Source organism: Polyodon spathula, chromosome 1 (assembly GCF_017654505.1).
Source record: "Polyodon spathula isolate WHYD16114869_AA chromosome 1, ASM1765450v1, whole genome shotgun sequence".
Lineage (NCBI taxonomy): Eukaryota > Metazoa > Chordata > Actinopteri > Acipenseriformes > Polyodontidae > Polyodon > Polyodon spathula.
The window spans coordinates 67129595-67152812 of record NC_054534.1 but is presented as its reverse complement, the minus strand read 5'-3'; the positions used below and the strand labels follow the sequence as shown (position 1 = coordinate 67152812).

The 23218-nt window shown below is 38.8% G+C and overlaps 1 protein-coding gene across 1 annotated transcript in view; it reads left to right on the top strand.

Annotated features, from left to right (window-relative positions):
- Positions 1–23218, top strand: part of nr3c2 (nuclear receptor subfamily 3, group C, member 2) — a 106010-nt gene that overhangs the window by 2597 nt on the left and 80195 nt on the right. Inside the window, exon 2 of the mRNA XM_041260218.1 lies at positions 9–1793. Within this exon, the coding sequence (XP_041116152.1) occupies positions 28–1793 (1766 nt within the window). The 5' untranslated portion in view covers positions 9–27. The remainder of the gene's footprint in view (positions 1–8; positions 1794–23218) is intronic.

The window sequence follows — 23218 nt, the reverse complement described above, 5'->3', positions numbered from 1 at the left end:
CAAATTAGGTATACCCATGAAACAACTATGGAGACCAAAAGACACCAACACTTCCTTGAAACAATAAACAATGAGAGAAGGTGGGGTCAGGTGCCTCAATCAATGGAGAACAGCTGTTCTTTGGATGGGAATCAGACCGAAGATAGTGCATTGATGGACAGCCTAAATGTCACAACTACTGGCTTCAAGGAAAAGGGTGGAAAAAAGTCAGAAGAGGCTCTGGCTTTTCAGCATTCGAATCAGAAATTTGTTTTCCCAGCTTTAAATAACAACACAAATATTAAGCTGGAGACAGACTCCAAAGAACTTTCCAAAACTGTGGCTGAGTCTATGGGCTTGTATATGGACTCTGTAAGAGATATAGATTATAGTTTCAGCCAACAGAATCAACAAGGACATTCAAGCCCTTTGAAGGGTTATCCAAACAGTGGGCAGCTGGTTTATAAAAGCGAAGAGAATCTGTCTGCGTCAGCTACGAGCTCCAAAATTAACACTTTGGGTTCACTTATCTCATCCCCTTACTCTGCAATCTCCAACCTTTCTAATAGTAATTCTATGGAATGCTCAGCCAGCAGCCCAGCCAGCACCAGCAATATGGCTGCTTCTGTTTATAGTCCCCAGAACACAAAGGCCTCTATTTCCAGCCCTGTCAGTAACAATCTGGTGTCTTCAACCACCAGCCCTCTTGTGGATCCTTCCACTACTGTGAGCAGCCCCATTGACTACAGCTCTGGGGTATCAAACCTTGGTAATGTACATGCAAGAAACTCTGCTGCTTGTAGCCCAACAAATACCAGTAATATGGGCTCTCCACTTTCAAGTCCTCTCAATACCATGAGATCGCCCATCTCAAGTCCCCAAAGTATGTGCAGTGTGAAATCTCCTGCCTCGAGCTCTGCTAACATGAGATCTTCTGTACCAAGCCCTATTGGTAAAAACATTAACAATAACAATATGAGATCCTCCATTTCAAGTCCTTCAGCTGTGGCAAACATGTCAGTAGTGAGCCCTCCATATAGCTCGACAGGGTTTCCCATCTCCAGCCCTGTTGGTGGACTTGGTCTGGTTCAGAATGATATTAACAGCCCAGGTGACAGAGACCAGGATATGAAAAGGTTTGAATTTCCAAAGGTTGAAAAAACAGATGGTGAAATATATAGTTGTGGGTTAGACGTGATGGGCAAATTCATAAAAAATGAACCTGGCACTGGTTTTGGTAACATGTGTCTCTTAAGTGACAACAGGCCAAACCTACCCAGTCCTCATTTTGTCACACATATTAAGAATGAATCAGATAAAGGCTCATCTTGCCTGAATGCTCACTATAACGGACAGCAGCAACCTTTAATTCCCTTCCCTGTTTCAGAAACCACTTACTTGTCTTTGAGGGACAATGTAGACGAATACAGCCTTTCTGGGATTTTAGGACCACCTGTTGCTTCATTAAATGACAATTACGAACATGAGGCATTTTCTAACAATGTCCTGCCTAAGAGAATTAAACAGGAGCCTGCAGATGGCTGCTATTACCAAGAGAATAATAACATGCCGACATCAGCTATTGTTGGAGTTAATTCAAGTGGACATTCATATCATTACCAGATTGGAGCGCAAGGAGCAATGTCTTTTTCACAACCTGACGCGAGAGACCAATCAAACCCTCCTCTCAATCGAATTTCAATGGGTACGGCTGTGATGGAGGCATGGAAGTCTCACCCTGGCCTATCGCAAGGCTCTCTGCCATCAAGAGGCGATGGCTATCTGCTGCAAAGATGTTTTCCAGAAAACATGAGGTGAGGGAAAATAGTTTTACATTATGCTATTGAAAATATGCATTGACCTGAACCTTGCACATGATAACATAAGATATAGTCTTCTACTTGTCTTACTTATAAGCTTTACTTTATAATTTGATTGAGCGTTTTAAAAATATGTATGAGTAACATTTGAGCCTTAAAACATGACTTATTTTAATTTATTTCAGAATAGACACTGAGTGCTACAGAGAATTAATAATGGAGGATATTGGTCTTGTGTCAGAGTACTCTTAAAGCAAGCTTTGTTCACAGGTAAACAGCTGGTCACCCGGGAACAAAATATACCAGAAATTCTTTGCACATCTTTAGACTATAAACATCTTTCACTCACTGTTCTATAGCTAAATTAATTTTATAACTGGGGCTATGGGATGTATTCATTCTAAGAGAATAGGTTTCACAGAAGATATTGTAGTAGTATTATTGCACTTATTGTACACCATACGGTATTTAAATACTAATATTACATTGTAACCCTGTACTGCCCTGTAACACCTATTTTTCTAATTATTCAGGTATTAATAGAGTGCTGGTTATGGTGAACGTTTTTTTGTTAATTTTAAATGTAAAATGGCAGATGCTCCTGTTGCTGTCATTTCTAGATCTTGGTAAATTTAATGAGTGGGTGGATACTGTACAATTACATGCAACATGACTGCAAGTTGTTTTGTTTTTTTTGTTTGTTTGTTTTGTTTGTTTTACTTTATTATACACGTGGAAATAGGAGCTGTTTGGAAATTGGTGTGTAAATTAGTATAATGTGGTAAATTACAAATCAGGCTGTGGGAGTATTCAACCATGAGAACATGTTCAGTTTTTTGTATGCAAATGTTTTCCTTTATAAAAAAAAAAAAATCAACTTTAATTAGATCAGTATTTGATGCGATAGTTGTGATAAGAAATGTTTTTTAAAAGTAAGGTAACAGGTAAATGCATCACAGAAGGTAATATACCTGCTACTAAAGAAAGCTGGATATCTTTATAGCTTAAATTGTTATAAAAACATGTAGTGTGAGCTGCAGAGCCTTTAGGACTTTTAATGCCGATTAAGTTTTATCTGCCTAAAAGCAAGTAAGAAAGAAGAAAGTCATCAGACTCTTCTTAATTACAGTGAATTGCATTTTACATGGTACACATGGAGTACTCTGTAGAATGTCATTGCTTTTATTATAATACAAAGAGTAGCAACTGAATTACAGCCTTTTAGTTGATGGATTTTGACTGTGGATCCCTATTGCAACTGCTAAGTTTAATGTAATGGGTTTTTTTTTTCTTTTTTTTTAACCACAGGTAAAGGTAATTGCTTTAATGCTAAAATAAATGCTTTAGCATAGACCTTAAATCAGAGAATGACATGGTGCTTTGGCTATCCTGCTTGCAAAGGGGGATACACCCTCCTCAGTTGTAAGGTGTCCCTGTGAATGTCTGCAGTGTGTTTGGTAGTAGATTGGTTGTTTCTCATCAAAAATACTGGTATGACAAACTATGTTTACAAAGACGATGGCTTGTTAATATTAGTTTTGGCAAAACACTCATGTTGAGAAAGCAATTCAACTTTTTACAAGAGCTGTTGTTTATGAAGCACTTTACTTGGAATAAAGAATTGTTGGTTCATTTAGCCGATAAAGGTGTTGGAACTCAAAACACAAATTCAAGCAGATTAATTTTACAGGACTGCATACATGCCAGTGCAATCTTTCCATCTCACTATTTACATGTTTACCAGTACTGACACTTGTTCAGCTATATAAGACTTCACGGCACTCATTTGAAAAAGCAGGTTTGTCTTCCTTAATATCATATCTGATTTATATGTTTCCATGGGGTCCATCGGATATGTCGTTATACTACATTGTAGTTGCTTTATTAACATCAGGTCATTATAAATGAACAGGTCCATCAGTCTGTCTAAAACACCAAAGTACAGTACTGCATGCATACTATACAAAGACACTGTCATACAGTATTTGGCAATTTACAAAACAGCATTCCACAAAATAGTTCTTACTGTCCTTTTTCAATCTATGACAAAGTAATCCCACCATTTTTTCTTTGCACTCTGAGTGCTTGTTAACCTGTGACAAAAAAGGTGTATAAAAAGACCTGGTAAAGTCATTATATTAATCTATTGCTTTCTTGTTTAACATGGTTAAACTGGGCAATTTGTTTGATGTGAAGTGACAGCATTTTAGGCCCATAATAAAATATGCATTCATCTTTACCATTCAGTTGGTGGCACAATGTGTGAATGACGCATACCAGAGGTCCATTGGTTGATAGAGGGTATCATACCTTACTGTGGCAGATATGGCAGGTTGTATTATATTTTGTTTTGAACCCACCTTTGAATCAGCCTTTTGAAATCTGTTGATGTTTAAAAGTGTATTTTTTTATTGTGTGCTTTGTAGTCATGACAGCTTTGTGACATAGACACACCTTTTAAATTGTTAAACTGGCTGTTGTAGTTAGTTCAAAAGCTTATTTTCAGTGCTGTGTCGAAAAAGTTTGGCTTTGCGGTAAAGGTGATTCATTTCAGTTCTGAAATGTAAGTGAATCCTATCTCATTGACTGTCCCGAGTTGCTGAACTACGGGGACCTTTCGAGTGAAGTATAGCCCTAAAGGTTTATGAGAACTACAAATAGTTGTCAGTAAGTGGGAGTGCACATGCATGCTCAAATGTGTGCTAGCTGAGAGTTTACCCTAGAACAGCCTTATTACACAGATTTGTTGCAAATGGGTATCAAAGACTTCATCTTAGCTAAACATTAAAATGCAACCATTTGTCCTTATCAAGGCTTCTGTATTAATGTAATGTGTCCTAAGTGTGTTCTAGTAAGTGTGGGCTCTCTATGAAGCCTAAACCATGGCCTGCTAGCCCACTGAACTTAGTCTGGCCACATTTAACTTATTCCATCAAAGGAAGTGGACAAACCAGCAGTTAAAAAAACTTAGACTTCAGCACATTCATTGTAGAATCCTGTGTGTTACACATACAACTTAACATACTTTGCGCTGGGACAAGTATTCAAACAAAAACTGCTTACAAATGTATTCCATGCAATACCAAAAAATACCATGTTCATGTTAATTCCTAAATGGCTGTATCAAAAAGCATTCTTATGTCCTTTGTTTATAAGGTAATTTGATGTGATGCTGGGTTTCTTTTAACTCTGGGAGATTTCTTTACTGCAGTATGGTACTAATTATGACTTTTATCAGCTAAATAAAAATCCCAGTGCTATTGAAAATAGACCAAATATGGTTTCTTTTTTACAGTTACATTTGATTGTGGTACCATTGTTTCCTGATTGTCAGAGTGAGGTGCTGCTGTAGTAGTTATGTCAATTAAATCTTTCCTGTAAGTTGTATTCACACAAATGCTGTGTGGAGATGTTTTTGATTCTTGTAAGTATATGAAGTATGGTTATATCCCCAAGTTTATTATTTTTATAGTTTATCCTTTTAATATCTGATTTTCAAATCTTGTTTTATGTCTAATAAACGATAAGCGTAGGCAACTGAATATGCACGTGCGTTCTTTCGTATATATCGTCTAGATTAGCATGTATTAATTGAGCTACAGAACCCTGATTAGAGAGCATTTCTGTCTGTTAGTTGACCACATTGGCAGAGCATAATCTGCAGACGAAGGTGCTACCTTAAAGACAAGCAGTGGTGCATTTTAATGGCTTTCATTTTTGCCGCTGATGTCCTCCAAACCCAATTAAAAAGACAGAAACAATGGTAACCTAAGTTTCTACCAGCCACTGCCTGACACCAACAAGGTTGGGTAATGGGTGATGGTTGATTAGGCTCCAGCCACAATGTATTTAAGGAGGGAGAGGTCCTTTGTTCAGGAGAAGGGAGTTGGGTGAGTGCACACTGTGAGTGTTTGTTGGTATTATAGTTCAAACTTTGAAGGCTAATGCCCAGCCTACAGTACAGTGGGTTGGTCTTTTCTTTGAATCTTTACTTTGGCCTTTGAGCAGGTTGTTTTGTTCATGGTGTTCGTGACCTGTTTTGTTAAACCTTTCTGTTTTGCTCTGTAAGCAGTGTTGGTTTCTTTTTTGTTGTTGTTGATTATTTGTGTGAAATAAATGCATGCCCCAGAGCTTAAAACAGCAGTACTTGAACTCTTCAGTCTCCGCCTGACCACCTTAGACACCTGGCTATCCTGTCACAGTACTGTCAACATTGAGTTTTCAAAATAAGGGAGCTTTTGTAAACTGTAATCTTAGTGACCTAAAGAACATTTTGGTCTTTTTGATAATGATTGTGTTATTTCACAAACTAGAAAATAAGCACTTGCATTAGAACTGAATTTCCTCTTCTTTTGAGTAACATAAATGTTAATAAACCCAACAATAGATTTTAAATACAGTACTGTATCTAAAGTTAAAAAAAAAATAAAAATAAATAAAACCTAAGATAGTGTAGTGGGATGATTTGAAGCACACGTTTAGAATTGTACACATCAGTAACAATAGTAGCCTTTCTGTACATCGTAACAGTGACCATTTTACAGCTGATCTTCGATGAGAGACCACTCTTGCTTACTCCCATGATTTACTGTACCTTCTACTTTAAATGAACGCACAATTGCTGCATATAAACACATATTATCAACCAATCTGAATTTCTAGAGCAATTTTGATGCTGGAATGGCAATAGAAATGCTTATTTTTTACTATTTGTGTGACTTAGACTTTCTTGCAGAATTCTTTGCAATGTGTAAGTCGGTCTACTACAGTGTGCTGAACTAGTCACAACATGCAAAGATCCCTGCTTATGTAACTTTCTTGATCTCCGTTTTTCCTTTGGCAGTGAAAGATGTTATTGAAGCGCTGGTTTTCAGAGTGTCACTGTCTTTGATGATTTTGTGATCTCTCCTCCTTACCACACACGTCATCAGTCTTGCTTCAGTGTCCCACCGTTAAAATCAGTCCTGCGTAGTTTACAGAAGGTGTGTATTTTTCCAACATTGCTTAGGATTATGTGAGAATATGTTGTTGTCCAAGAAGCTTGAAATTTGGATCAATATTTGTTTTGTATTTTACCGGACCAGGGTGGTCGTAGATGGTCAAGTACTGAATGCATGCCTGCCACAGGGCTCCCCTGGGTCCTAAACCCTGTACAGATGGGGATTGCGGTAACTGCAGACTGTACATGCCTTTTGCAGAAATTAAAGGTTTGCTGATGTAAAAAGGTTTACCACTACTTTTATGAGCAAAATACAGGAGAAAATCTGTCCTGGGAGACGTGTCCAAAAAACGGGAGAGTCCTGGCAAATAAGGCAGAATTGACAGGTCTGCATTTGTCACAATTTAGAGTTTTACATATATTTAGAGAACCTATTATTTAGTTGTGAAGAAACTCGACCAGGATATTTTATTACAGAGGTTATTGTGGTTTTAAGAAATTTGACATGCTTTTTGATTCATTTTGTGCTTAGATGTCTTGTCTTGAAAATTGCTCAGCTCTAATGGCTCTTGTTAGAAGAAGGGATAATCCCTAAATGTTATAATCCCAGGCATTGGATTATTTTAAGATTTCTTCTGAATCTGTGCAAATTTGTAACCAGGACCCATTGGTAAACTGTCTTTTTCAAGCTATAGTTCTGCATGCAAGTGCTTATAATGCACTCTTGCAGTATACGACCTTGGGCACCAGTAACAAAACAGTAATTCTATCAAATAATTTCAAAGACTTCATAAACCACAGTATTCTGTTGTTAGTGTAAAGCACTCATGAGTGAATTACTGCCTGAAAGTGTTCCTTTCGTCCACCTATTTTAATTTATAAACTTAAAAGAAAAAGTTGGCATTTTTCGGCCATCAACGTTCACAGTGCTTATATATATATATATATATATATATATATATATATATATATATATATATATATATATATATATATATATATATATATATTATTGTACAGTACACCCTCGCTGTAACAAACCTGTTTGGGTCCAAGCCTTTTGTTTGTTATATTGAGGAGTTCATTATAGCGAAAGGACAATCAAAATGAACGATAAACTGTTGGAGTAAGTAGAATTACATGTACCTGCCCGTCTTGTGTATGCAGTATTCTGCCTTTGCTTTAACCTATTCATTAAAGAATTAAAACACAAAAAGCGAGAAAAAAATAACTAAATCTTAATCCAACATGCAAGAATCCCAAGATGATTTCTTATTCCAAATCAACCCGACATGAAGTGTTGTTGTTTTCTCTTTAATCAGTTTTGCTTTGTCACATGGTTGCTAAAATGTGCTTTTTGACAACCTATATTTCACGACTATATTCAGATATGCCTGATGGTTTTCAAACGATCAATATACTTTCCAGGTTTGTTGCAGCACAAAATGATTTTTCGTTTCGGATGCATAGTTACACAACGCGTGCTTTTTATTAAGACAAAAGAATTGACTTCACTGCGGAGGTGGCATCCCATGTGTACAGACTGGGATGTTGACCGTGTATGTTTATATGATCTTTTTTAGTTGTTTTTCTTTGGGGTCCATGGGCCAGATTCGTAATAATGAAGGGTATTGTAGTGAGGGTGTACTGTATTTGCCTGCACTGAAGGATTTTATGGAGTCCAGATGTTGGACCTGTACTGGGGTTTGGTCGGGACATCAGGGATGTCATCCCTGCTCATCTTGAAAATAGGGGCATGATAAGGGGTGTTTACTATAATCCACAAAGCTAAAACAGGGCATCTCAATTAGCACAGTGGCCTACAACTGCAAGCTGGAGAATTTGTTTAGTTCTGGGCCAGAGTGAAGAGGGTTGCCTCGTAATCCACCAACTCCAGCTCCAGGGGCCTGAGTAAACCCTCTGGATTTGCTTGTTTGCGTAAACATCACAGAGCAATACAGAACATTATACATTTACATTAAAATAGAGTGGCAGGTTTATAATGCAGTTGATCAAAGTCCAATGACCTAGAACGTTTCAAGTACTGGCAGTGTTTACCATGGTACGTTTCTACAGTAATTTTGCTGTGTTAAATAGCCTATGAGTGCTGTAAGCATTTACCTTGCTTTTACATGTTTTTCATAGTCTGTCGTTTGCCAAGTTTGCCCCTGCTTTACCATACTTTCCATTTGCTACAGTTCCATTTCAGAGCTTTTAATAGTATTCCAGTGTTGATATCTTACATGATCAAAGGGGGTATATACTTCTGTATTTGGTGAACAATTAGGCATCTGTAATGACAGGTTGTTTTGCCATTGCATAACAAATACTAATATATAATGCTGTGCATCTGTGATAGGTTGGAATGTAAATTGGGTAATATATTTTAATTAAATGTGGCTGTGTGTTACTAATATAATTTAGGATTCTGGATTACACACTGAATCAACCAGAAAATAAAAGCTATTTAACCTTTATTTTATGACTTTATTTGCCTGCATTTTATGGTTACAACATTATATTGCATAGGTCCTTTAAAAGGGAGAAGAGGCAGATGCCTAGATCTGAGACGTGCATTGCATTGTGGTGATAATAATGTTCCTTGTTTTTGTTTTTTTATCAGGGGAAGGATTTAGGAGTTGAGATTTATTGATTGATCGTAATCGTAGACTCAGGTGTTACACACTAATAAAGGTATTTGCTGAAATATTTGTCTACAGTAGTCATACCTTACAAACTGGATGTGTTTTATTATTTTTTAAAGATTTGTGCTTTGGGGAACTTTTAATTGTTTAATGAGTCTTGGGTTTTTAAAAGGGAAGCTAGGTGAGTTTAATCTATGTTGTGACTATATGAACAGCTTCCTCATAGGGTTGGAACAATAATGGATAATATCGATAATCACTGTCATTTTATTGCATTGAAAAGTTACTAATCATAATTATTGTTCCATGACCCAGTGAAGCATGAAGCGGCTATGCATTGAGCAGTAAGCAGCACTGAACTGTGTGAGGCGTATAACATGATCTGTGTGAGCACTGCATGAGAAGTGAAGTATTGATTTTAAACAGTATGCTTAGGCTTTTAACTTCACATCATGGCTGATGATAATTTGTACACTGACAACATCAAAACACAAATACTGTTGTTTGTAAAAACGCAGGCTCACTAAAATTACTGTAGAAAAGTGGAAGCTTCAACTATTCCACATTTTTTTACTGTTTTTTTTTTTTTTTTTTTTTAATGTAAATTGAATGCAATTGCAGAAAAAACCCAACCATATGGCAAATGTTCAATATGGCCTAAACAACTGTGAGTACTACACTGCAGCCTTTGCATCGCATGGGGAAAAATAAGCAGGTGCATATATATCATATATATATATATAATATATATAATATATATATATATACTATATATATATATATATATATATATATATATATATATATATATATATATTATTAGATATATATATATATATACTATATATATCTCTGTTGCCATGGCTCTACTATTGTAAAAAAAGGGGTAATTGCATAAGTAGAAGAGAGTTAACTTTTAATGGAAGGGTAGGCGGTTTATTTTATTAAACTGTCTGCATACAAGCAGACATGTGCAACTCATGTATGTTCCTAATAGTATACAACTCTGTATACGGACACACACACACAAACCTAGTTTGATTCTCTTAATGGCAGATTCGCCACACAAGTAAAGAAAACAAATGCTTCTAGGTAAAGGTAGCAATTTTGTTTTGTTAATAGATTTTATAGCACTTTTATTATGAAAGTAAACATTCTCGAATTAACATAAATGTTTAACCACGAAAAACATATATGTTGTATTTTATAGGAAAACGACATAATTTATTAATATACAAATTACAGTAGGTGTATTTTTATACTCACATTTGTTCTGGGCACCCACCAGAAATTTAAAAACTCAGCGCATACACTGTCTAGTTTTTTTTTTCTTCTAAACTCAGTGACTTAGGCTGGCGGTTGTCATGCTGCTCAAGTATAAATTTGATAAATTACAATCATTTTAAATATTTTATTTATTCTGCCAATAATCATAAATATCGTGGTCATTTACAGACAATAATCGATAGCTCAAAATGTCATTCTGTAGTTTGGTACAAACACCAATCACAACATGTTTTAGTGCAAATATTTATTGAGAATAATGCAGAGTAGGCACAATTACACTGGAGCATGTTATATATGCGCATTCATTTGGCATCAATCCTAACTTGGTTTGAGGGCTCGCTGCCTGGCCGACTGGACGAGGGGAGCACCCCCAAAAAGAACAAGCAGGTCTCAATGCTGTGAGTAGTACTGGATATCGCACCTGCTAAGATCTGGTTGCGTAGGCAAAAGGATATGGGTTGGGGTTGAAGATCAGGCCATTTCCAGGAGGAGCTGAGGTGGGAACATGGTAGCTACTGAGGGGGTTTGCTGGAAACCCAAAGTGGAGGTAAGAAAAGCAGGTGCTTGCTGCGAGTTTGGAAAGGAAAAGAAAGCAGGGCTTGCTGGACCACTGGAAAGGAGGGAAGAGTGGACAGGAAAGCAGGGTCCTGCTGGGCAGCTGTTTGAGGTATAGAATAGGAAGGGGCTGCGGGGCCTGTTGAAAACCCCCAGCTGAAAAGGCAGAAGGAAGAAAATCATTGGACTGCAAAGGGACCGCTATGTGAATCTGCTCCAGCAGTGGGGGGGAACAGGAACCTGAAAGGTTACAGTTGGAGGTACAGGCGGGTCGTGTTGGACAACAGTGGTGGGCACTGAAACCCCAGGATGGATCGCTGGAGCAGCCGCTACTGACTGTGAAACAGTCTCTGGATCTGAATGCTCGGGAACTGCTGAATGAGCATTTGATTGACAGGTGTTGTAAAGGTCCCACCTTCTGTGTTTTCTGGCGCTTTGTGGCGTTGATGCAGTGGGTGCGGTGCCAGCTGGAAAGCGACGATCTGTGGTGTTGTAATAGCGCCTATGACAGGAAAGATGCTGCAGAGTGGATAGAAATAAATTAAACAAATTCTCCTTACGTGCTGTAAATTTGAAGGGGATGTTGTTGCTATGAAAATAATTCTGGAGCCTGGGGATCATCCAGTCTGTAATGTCAGGAGTTGCGGAGGAACGAGTGGCCAGGCGGGAGCTATGGCGGACAGGAGAGTGAGCCGTTGTTGTGCTGGGTGACAGAGAAAAGACAAGGGATCTTGTGAGGGTTCTGAAGAAGCAGACATCTGGGCAGAAAAGGTTGGACTGGTAAATACCGCTGACCGGAGTTGTCGTGGAGTTTGCCCGGGAGGGCCTGGTTGAGCTGGTTCAACTGGTTGAAGTGGATCTCGCCTCTGGGGAAACGGCAAACAGGTCATTATCCAACAAAACAGATGTGTGCAGGTACGATGAAATCAGAATGCAAATGAGAGGTAAGTGAAGAGGGTATTTATAGTGCTAACAATCTTAATTAGCTAATGTGTAAATTGAATAATTCAATTTGGTGACGCAGAGATTGGTGTCTGACCCTCCAACCCTACTTCCTCACTGACCTAGTCTGGTACTAACACACAGTAAGCAGGCTAATTTGAAAAATATTTTGTACAGTATTATGACCTTCATTACTGTTCTAAATTACTTGTATGCAGGATGCCAAAATCTTGTCTTCCTCCTCTTAGAAAAGGTTACTGTAGAACACTAGAGCCTATCATAGAATTAATTTCAGTGAGATTCGAGAGCATCTTTAGTCGCTACAGTGTTGAACAAAGGGATTGCAATGCACATTATTGCAGTAATCTGTGATGGTTAGTGGGGTGACGGTTATCTGTATACTGCAGGTATTTATTTCGAATTGCGGATGGGACACTGGAGTTGCAGTTGTCAGATTTAGGAGGGAGGTTGGTATATTTTTTAACAACTATTAGCCCAACCAGATTTCATGCAAAAACCACTGTGACCTAGATTTTGGTAACCCTTCAGCTTGTGCTAAGAAGTCATTCTCTATAGCTGGTTTCATCAAAATTGTATTAGCGGTTCTCTAGGATAACCTCATCTACAAACTTTATGCAGTAAGTACTGGAAGGTGGGAAGGAACATCTACTATAAAGTATATACATTGTGTAGGCCACCCTGGCAAGCTAAGTGAGAACTGATTTGACATGAGGTGCCTGCAAGGTGTTTACTTATTTCTTAATGTATTGGTGAACATTGCATTCCTTCATCAGTTGCACACGGAATGTATGGGTATCCCCACTATACCACTGCAACTGTTAATTCTGAGCCCACAGGGCTATATTGTTTACTAGCTGCTGACTTTGTGTTTAAAATACATAGACTTATTCAAGTCTAACGAAACTCATAATAAAACTTATTTTTTTAAAACTGTTATTAAAACACTTGATTGTTATTGTGATTTGTATAAGAACATAAGAACATAAGAAGGTTTACAAACGAGAGGAGGCCATTCGGCCCATCTTGCTCGTTTGGTTGTTAGTAGCTTATTGATCCCAAAATCTCATCAAGCCGCTTCTTGAAGGATCCCAGGGTGTCAGCTTCAACAACATTACTGGGGAGTTGATTCCAGACCCTCACAATTCTCTGTGTAAAAAAGTGCCTCCTATTTTCTGTTCTGAATGCCCCTTTGTCTAATCTCCATTTGTGACCCCTGGTCCTTGTTTCTTTTTTCAGGCTGAAAAAGTCCCTTGGGTCGACACTGTCAATACCTTTTAGAATTTTGAATGCTTGAATTAGGTCGCCACGTAGTCTTCTTTCTTCAAGACTGAACAGATTCAATTCTTTTAGCCTGTCTGCATATGACATGCCTTTTAAGACCGGAATACTTCTGGTCGCTCTTCTTTGCACTCTTTCTAGAGCAGCAATATCTTTTTTATAGCGAGGTGACCAGAACTGAACACAATATTCAAGATGAGGTCTTACTAGTGCATTGTACAGTTTTAACATTACTTCACTTGATTTAAATTCAACACTTTTCACAATGTATCCGAGCATCTTGTTAGCCTTTTTTATAGCTTCCCCACATTGTCTAGATGAAGACATTTCTGAGTCAACAAAAACTCCTAGGTCTTTTTCATAGATTCCTTCTCCAATTTCAGTATCTCCCATATGATATTTATAATGTACATTTTTATTTCCTGCGTGCAATACCTTACACTTTTCTCTATTAAATGTCATTTGCCATGTGTCTGCCCAGTTCTGAATCTTGTCTAGATCATTTTGAATGACCTTTGCTGCTGCAACAGTGTTTGCCACAGTGTTTGTATAGGCTAATTGGATATTTTACTGGAAGCTCATTGCTAATAATGTACAGAATAAACTAGTAGATTGCAGAAAGAGATGATGCAAGAACATTTTCTGCCATGGAAAAGATACAAAAATTAAATTTTGTATGATTTGCATGACTCTTGGATAACTTTACCTAAACTAACATTAGGTAGTCCAAGATTACCGCTGTTTGGGATCTGTGAAACCAGCAGTTATGCATATATTTACATTTACGGAATTAACACATGGAATATTATCTTTTTACTATATATATATATATATATATATATATATATATATATATATATATATATATATATATATATAACCATCATTTGGTTTTATTTTAGGAATAAAGGGCGGCTCTGTATAGTGACATCACTGAATAAAGACAGAGTAAAGAGCTGAACATTAGCAAGATATTTTATGTTCCCTGAGGAATGTTATGTCATACATCAGCGTGCAGGCAGGAGACTTTATTCTAATGATATAGCCATATGGATAAAGAAACACTAAAATAGTACCTGTAAACATTTTAAGGGGACTTTAGACTTTTGGAGCAAGTAAGGTGGCAATTGTCATCATGATGTAATCTGGAAGGTAGCCTATATATTACATGGTAATCTCTTTACCCCCAACCCTGCCCCATACTGCAGCTTTGAATCCCTGATCATTTTGGTTGCCTTAAAAATGCAAAAGTAACTGTTACATGCAGGATAACTGTTGTTCAGTTTCACGTTGTCTTCTCGGACAAGCCCTATTCAATATGAGTAGAACGAGGTGCTACACGTGATGGTAGCATCTAAATTGCACTCAGGGTGATTTTTCTGGTCAAGGTCCCTTTCTCACTTTAGGTTGTCCTTTGCAAGGTCAGAGGTCGAAGGGGACACAAAAAAAAAAAAAAAAAAAAAGGCTATCATTTCTGAACTCTGCGTGTCTGAAACCCCCCAGGTGAATTTTTCTAGGAAAATGTGAGACGGACGGGCAGCGGCAGTGGTTGAGTTGGCATGGAATGATCCAGCTCTATTTTGTTACCAAATGTCAATACTGAAAAACAAGCTGTGTCTACTAATCCTGCAGGAAAGCTTCAATTATCAGGGTGCAGTGTGCACTGTGGACTGGGCAAGGGCTGGAGACTGTTCCAAAAGAAAGTGGAGAGTAGGAAAGTGCTATGAAGAATGTCTACCACAGTGGGCTCAAAAACAGGAAAGGTTGATTGAGGTGGCGTTATAGGGAAAGAGAAGACTGTCGACACTAGAAGGCAGAAGACTGCAAACAGTATTGCAGCTATATGAAGTGGCAGTATCAGGGTGGCATACAGTGTGATGGCTGTCTGAAGTTTTACGGAGGGAAAATGCTTCTGTCCACTGTCATAGTTGACTTTATCCTTGCAGTCAGTTTTGTCCCTTATCAAAAACAACTGCAATTTAGCTTGGGACAAATACCTTCCGACTTTATTTCAGATACAGCTTACCAATATAAGTGTAAGTGTGTAAGTAAAACTGCACTGTAATGCTAAAACTGCAGCTAGGGTTGCTGCCATTGACTGTCACATCACAAGAACTGCATTTTCAATTGCAGGCAAGTATTTATAATATGCTATTGCACAAGATTAAATGTCAATGTTTGTTTTTTAATGAACATAGTAAAATAAATAAATAAATAAAACAAGCTGCAGGTATAATCGTGTGAAATTGTACATTAAAACAATATTGCAACAATCTTATGACTGCACATCAGATCAGCAAAGAAGAAGAAACAAAAAGCTGTAGATGGATTTGTTAGGACTTGATCCTGGTGTTGGCATGAAGGGCTGTTTACTTTTCCCAACGGTCTGTTGGGCACAGTAATAAAATGCCAATTATTGTTCATTTGGAATGTTAGTGAAAGTCTGTCCTTAAAAGAGCTGTACAGAAATATCACAGTTATAATGAGACAGGTTGGCAAAGGGTTATCTGCTTGGATGACAAGTTCTTGCTTTTGTTAAATCCTCATGCACAGTTCTATGTGTTGGAGAGTAAGGCAATCACACAGATTGGGTTCTTGCTTTATGATTGTTAAACAATTGTCAATTATCAAGAACAATTCTTGAATTAGTTCATTAGGTTGAATCCTCCCTGTTTTTTGTTTTTTTTGGGGGGGGGTCATTGCCTGCTATCAGGTTTTAGAAGGTACTTTATATAACACAATCTTCTTTTTTTATTAGAATAGTATTAATGAAGCAAATTGCTATTCTGAAAAAAAGTGTCTTTTTTTACTGTTTGCCAGTACTGATCTTTAGGGGACGTTTCTGTCATTTTTCCTGGCAGATATAACTGCTATCATAAGAATGAGATCAGTAAATATTTTAGCAAAAGCCACAGAGAGAAAAGGATTTTTATAATTCAGTGGACAGCCAACATGGCTAATGCTAGGACACCAAAATTTTACTCTACAGGAAAAAAAGGGGTTTATTTATTACCTTGGTGAAATAATAGAGCAATCCTATTTAAAATCAAAGCAGTTGTGTGTTTGTCTTGCTGCCTGTTCAAATGTCATATACTGCATCGGTTCTAACCTGTGTTGACACAGTTGTTATGTTTACCAGGCATGTAAGCTGGCTTGACTAACAGACTGACACATCAGATGCTGGCAGATATGAAATTTATATTAAGCAGAGAAGGTTTGACTTGTTATATCCATTATCTGCCACTGCATAATGTTGTCTATTTTAATGATCGAAACAGTGACAGTTCTTAGTGCTGCTTCCTTTTATTAACTGTACAGTATGCAATATAAAATTCAGTTTAATAAGTTAAATAAAATCTGGTTTATACATTTTAGAGAGGCTGCATTAAGATTTGGCACTGTTTCAATGGCTGAAATAGTTCCCAATGTTTCTCCAGCCCCTAGGTGTTGAGAAAGAATAATGTTTTGTTTATGCCGTTCTCACTTCATGAATAATGTTCTAATTTTAGTTCTACAGTAGTTGGACCTTTACATGAAAAATAATTGGATACTGTTATAATTAAAAATAGATGCATACTGTACGGCTCTTTATTCTGAAACACATACTGTATTCACTACATCACTTTGCAGAAAGAGAAAAAAAACCAAAAGAGTAATGGGATCACAGATTTGTTAAAGCAGGCTGACAATGAAGTACACCCAAGTGTTATCCTTGTTGTTTAGATCAAGGCTGGTTCACACTGGCATACTATTCAGACGGAACGTTACAAAAGCACCTCCTTGCGTTCAAATCATAGATGCTGTGGACGAGTTGGCAGATTTCAGCCTCTCTGCGTCAAATTAGTGACATCACTTGCGTTCAACCAATCACACGCCTTTCTCTTTCCTTTAGAATTTTACAAGCAAAATACAATTTGCCGTTTATTATTTGAAATAAATTATACTTGATGTAGCGGAAAATGTCTAAAGAACTAATAATTAAGTATGTACGGTACCATAAATAAACAGATAAATCAGATTGAAAACTAACAGCTCAGGAATTTAAACCGTGTTTGATGTGTGTGTCTCAGCAGCCAGCGTACAGTGTTTACTGAAAGCAGGATGGTTAAATTGAGCGGGTCAGCTCAACAAACTGAGCGATTGTCAGTGATTTTACCATGAAACTGAATGGTGGCATTTGCTGTCAATCACACAATAATTATTTTTTTGGATCAGCTGTTTATAAAAAAGAGGCGCTGTGGTTAAATAGTTTTTAAGATCAATGCGCCTCCCAAACCTCCAGAAGAGTGTTGTCTTTTTTAAACCAATCAGAATGAACTAACACAGGGAGACGATCGCTCAGTGTGAACTCAGCCTGCGTCCATCTATAGCGTCCGTCTGAATGTGAACCAGCCTTACCTTTGAAGGATTTTCTGTTTCAGTCATCACAGCCTGGTAACTCACATTTAACATAGAAGTACAGCTACAGTGTAGCCATTAACAAGTTCCCCTGCAAAACAGTCTGCCCAAGAACAAAGCATACTAAGTTCCACTTTTATTGTTTCATGTATTTTTAATCCTAAAAAAAAGGAGCATCAAAGAGAAATAAATCTTGTTACCGGTATATGCTGTGCTGCAGAGTAGTATTGCATGCTTTGAAGTATGAAAAGCAGATGCTAGGAAACTTAATTTTCACCATAGCTGCACCAAATGCAGTTGGTTGTTGATTGAGCTCATAATGTAACATCAGTACTATTAGGAGAATGCCCCAGGTTTAGTAATCTTTGGATCTTTGTTTTTACTAGAGAAGACAATGTAGACCAGTTTACCAGTCTATTACTAATCTTATTTATTTATTTATGTATTTATTTTTAGGAATTTAATAATTCAGTTAAATGCAGTTGAATGCAGTTTTCTGCTTACTTATGCCCGGTCAGAATCTTAGTAGAGGTTCACAACCTGGAAGCACCTGCACCTACTACGACTACTAATATCCTGGCCTTGCATGATGCAGCATGATTGCACTTGTCATGTTTTTTTCAGTACACACAATATGAAAATATTTTACAAAACTACACTGTGCACACTGAAAGCAAAAGGGGCCCTTTAGATTCGTATGTCTGATTCAGCAGTTTAGTAAGCTTGTATGTAAAAACCCAGTTTTTTGTATAATTCCATTCAATTGAAAGGCCTTTTTCTTTTAATTTAGTATGCTCCAATTTTGAGTTGGCTTGTAGAAAAAAACTGTCAAATAAGTTTCATTGGGACAAAGCATACATACAGTATGTATGTTCTTTTTACGGGAATGTGAGACTGCTATGGGGTTAATATAATTATAGCAATGAAATATGTTTATTATTGGAAACCAATCCTTATCTAGGCCATTAACCGAATAAAAGATAACAACTGAAAAATCTCAGCGTCAGTATGATTGTGCTGTGTTGGCTCCCAAGGAAAACAAGTTGTAATGTTGTTTAGCAGCTGTTGTGTTATCATACACCAGGAAAGCTATAACTGGTTTTACCAGAAATGCCACACCCCATTCTTGTTAATGTTTAGTTCCCTTTCAAGTATGAATGTAACCATTACCTGATGGGATATAATCTCTTATATCCAAATTACCTGAGCACCATACAAACCATCATATATATTGATTTTCTAGGCATTTTTGCGGGCCCTTAAAAGGGGGGAGCGACTAATACACCGGTGTATCAGATCAGATGTTCCTGGTTCCCACAATAAGCCCCTCCTTTTCAGAGGAGCTCATAATCCTCATCTACCGGGATGGCTGATACCTGTATGTCAGCGCCCGTCCCTCTGGTTCTCCCGGATTTTTTGCACGAGGTGAAATGATCCTGGGAGCACCCAGCAACTACCCTGGCTGTCTCCAGGTCACTGAACGGTTTGTGTAGGGTGCAGAATGCAAATAAGATGGGCCTTGTCCAGTTTCTGGCTGTTGAGGTTTCCTTCACCACCACCTGGTGCATATGCCTAATCTAGCTTTGCTGCAAAAGGATGTTTCATGTACTAATAATCAATGCCACATCACTGCAATGCATTTTACACACGCCTTGGTAGCTACAGTAGCATACTGGTGGCTTACCAGTCCATACTGTTCCACACTCTGTCCAGTGACCACAGGCCCTGGTTGGATGAGCTGAGCCTGGTGAACAACCACCTGCTCCAGTTGGCTAAGTACAATGGTCAGGGCGTTGGGCAGGAGCATGGCTACATTGGTGGCAGCAAGAAGGCAGCTGTGGCTTGCTCAAGCTCAAGTACCTGACTAGGACAAAACGTTGTTACTGGATGCACCTGTAACACCAGGGAATACGTTTAGGCCGGCAGTGGATGAGATGCTAAAATGCTCTCACCAAGGACGTGAGTCTTCGAAGGAGTTGGAATGCTTCCTCCCCAAGCAGAAATCCCCAGCCCGTAAGCCAGCAAAACAGGTGTTCTCATCTCCAAAAGCTTGATTCACTCATCTGCAGCCCCTGCGAGATCTAATGTGCAGAATTGTTTTCATGGTATGCAACATGGAGGCCAGTATAATTCTCGGCACCCTGCTCACAAGCAGCAGCACAGCCGCAGCCCAGGGCCCATTCTGTCAGGTACATCCTTGCGCCAAAACGGGATGGCGGCCCCCGACAAATCATCGACAATGGGCAGCTCAGTCTGTACTTGAGAGTGTGAAGTTTCAAGATGTTACAGTTAGTACGGTCAGGCAACTGGTTCGCTACAGTGGACCTCAAGGACACCTACTTTCACATCCCTATAAGACCCAGTCAAAGGAATTACTTGCGGTTCGCCTTTCAAGGCACCGTATACAAGTTTTGTGTACTGCCTTTCGGCATCTCTCCAACTCCTCACACATTGATGCTATATTGGCCCCTCTGAGACTAAAAGGCATCAGAGTGATCAATTACCTGGACGACTGGCTGATATGTGCAGAGTCACCAGCACAGGCACTGTTGCACACTGGACTGGTCACCAACCACCTCCAAAGGTTAGGCATCATCTACCAGGGCTATCTATCTCAGCATAAGCCTCAATTCTGTAAACATGATTGCCAATCTGTCAGACGACAAGAATCCAGAGGCTAACTGTCTGATTGGAGCTGTTTCAGCCCAATGCAGTGATGATGGTACTGACCTTCCAGACTTCTGGGCCTGATGGCAGCATCATCCCAGATCCTCCCCTTAGGGCTGTTACACATGCACCCTCTCCAAGCCTGGTTCAACCACAAGGTTTGGCACCCTGTCTTAGAATGCCACCACTTACTCACAGTCTCATCACTGTGTGGAGGCTCCCTCGTGGTGAAAACAACCAGCTCATCTGTGCTTGGGCACAGCTCTTGGTAGGTTGGGGCACAAATTTCTGATTTCCATATGAACAAGTCAGTGGAATTGAAGGCCTTCTATCCACCTCCTTTCCAGTCTGAAAGGGAGTTCCAAACGCTGTGCCTGGTTAGGGCACTGACATATTATGTTGACCGCACCCAGAGTTGGTGGCAATCTGAGCAACTGTTTGTTTGCTTCAGGTTTAAGTTCTACGGACAAGCCCTGCCTAAACAGTGGCTGCTGAGTTGGATTGCAGACCCGGTCAGGATTGAATACAATTGGACTTTTGGTGTTAAATGCTGAGGTTACCTTGCAACCTTGCAGCATATACACTGCATGAAGGTTCTCCCTCACTGTACTGTGGAATATATGCCATAGATCCTCAACAGTCCTCAGCCAGAATGCTAAAGGCAGTTATCTTCCTTCTTAACACATCTGCCAGTGCTGCAAGTCCTTCACTTGCGACAGCTTGGGTATTCTATCAGGTAACGGTTACATTTCGTACTTGAAAGGGAACGTTAGGTTATTATTAGAGGTCTAGCTAAATTGTGCTTTTGTGGATTTCGCGGAAATCGTGAAATTGAGGGGTCACCACGAGAATACGATATATCGCTATTTAGCTTCAGAATCACAGATCAAACGAAAGGCTATTGCAGAGGCTGCCAAACAGAACGTAAAACTAACAGCTTTCAGAAAACAAACTTGAAAGTCAGCGCAGACAAAAAGTCCTGTCAGTTGTAACCAAGTGAAAGCAGCACTACAGGTATGATCTAGAACAGCCACCTCGGTTCAAACAACCTGCTGCTGCATACTTTTTAAACGCAGTTCGAATTTTAGACGCGAATTGACATGTTTGCTTTGTTTTGACTGGGCACTAATAAAATAAATTCCTGGATGGGACAAATAACATTACAATGAACATGATGCATATATTGCCTTTATTAAAAAAATGTCCTTGGGTAATTGAGTTTTGGGACTGTTTCTAATTGATTTCCACATCTGTATAACTTGACAAAGCTTTGCTTTACAATTCCAACCAATTCAGTGGATGCAGAATTTGCAGTCTCAATGTATGGGCAAGTCCACACCAGACAGATAATGTCGGCAGCAGCTGCTGGGGGATACTGCATGCTTGCCGTTACAAATGACAGTACTCAGTTTTAGTAAGGAAGCAAGTACCACTTTTGTTAGGCTTTTAGAGTTCTCTGAAATACTGTCTACTTAGGTTTATTTAATGTTTAAACATGTCCGTGAAATGTCAGTGAAATCCTAATTTTATTCCACATTTCGATTGGGCCTTTTCCAGCTACTCCTCTACACCTGAGTATTTTGGTATGAACCTGTAGTGTAATGTCATGAAAGCCGTCAGTTTTCCATGAAGTTGTGCTTGCCGCGAGAAGAGCAACCAAATTAAACCTCTGGTTTTGCATACATTAGAAGACAGATTCGAACTGATTTTCCTCCCACACTTGACTCTCGCAACCCACACACGACTCCAGGACTCACTGTCTTATTGGGCACTCCAACATGTAGTGGTTCTGCTGTTCGGGAGCTATAGTAAACCTACAACTGGTTGCCCACCAATCTCGTGTACAGGGTCTGGCGTTTTTGTTGCACGTTTAATTTTGGAGGCCTTATTGAGAGCGAAAATTTCCGGATGTTGCTAATGCAATTTCCACATCTGTATAACTTGTAACAAAGCTTTGCCTTACACTTCCAACCATTCGCTGCAGTGGATGCAGACAGGAGATATAAGTCTCAATGTAGTTGGCAAGTCGGCAGATTATAACCCATTAGGTAATGGTTACATTTCTGTTTTACTGATCGTTAAGCTATGTGGACAAGAACTTGAACTTTTGATGTGCCTTGTCCGCGCGCCGCATACGTCAATAAACAACTGCATGCATGTGCCGTTACCAAATGACAGCACAGAGTTTTAGTAAGGAAGCAAGTACCACTGTTTTTAGGCTTTTATAGTAAACACAGAAATACTATCTACTTAGGTTTATTTAATGTTTAAACATGTCCGTGAAATGTCAGTGAAATGGAGGTTTTATTCCATACACCTCGCTCACTATACATTTAGAGAGATTTAAGTAGTGACGTATAACTCTCACTTGCAATAGAAACGTAACCATTACCCTTCAAGATCGCTACATTCACTCTCACTGCTGACTCATACGGGGCTCTTAAAGGAGCAGCTTTGATGTAAGTACTCAGGTTATCAGAGATTATACTCCATCAGGTAGTGGTTACATTTCTGTTTCAGGGAGCTAGCTATGTGAGTTTAAAAAGGAAGTTTATAAATCTCTGTAACAGGGTCTTGCTTCTGGGTGTGTGCATTCGCTGCTGAGTGACAGGCAGGAGATCAAGATGGGTTGAAATTGAAATGCCGGCACAGGCACGCAGGATTTATTAACAAACAGAAAGTGAAAG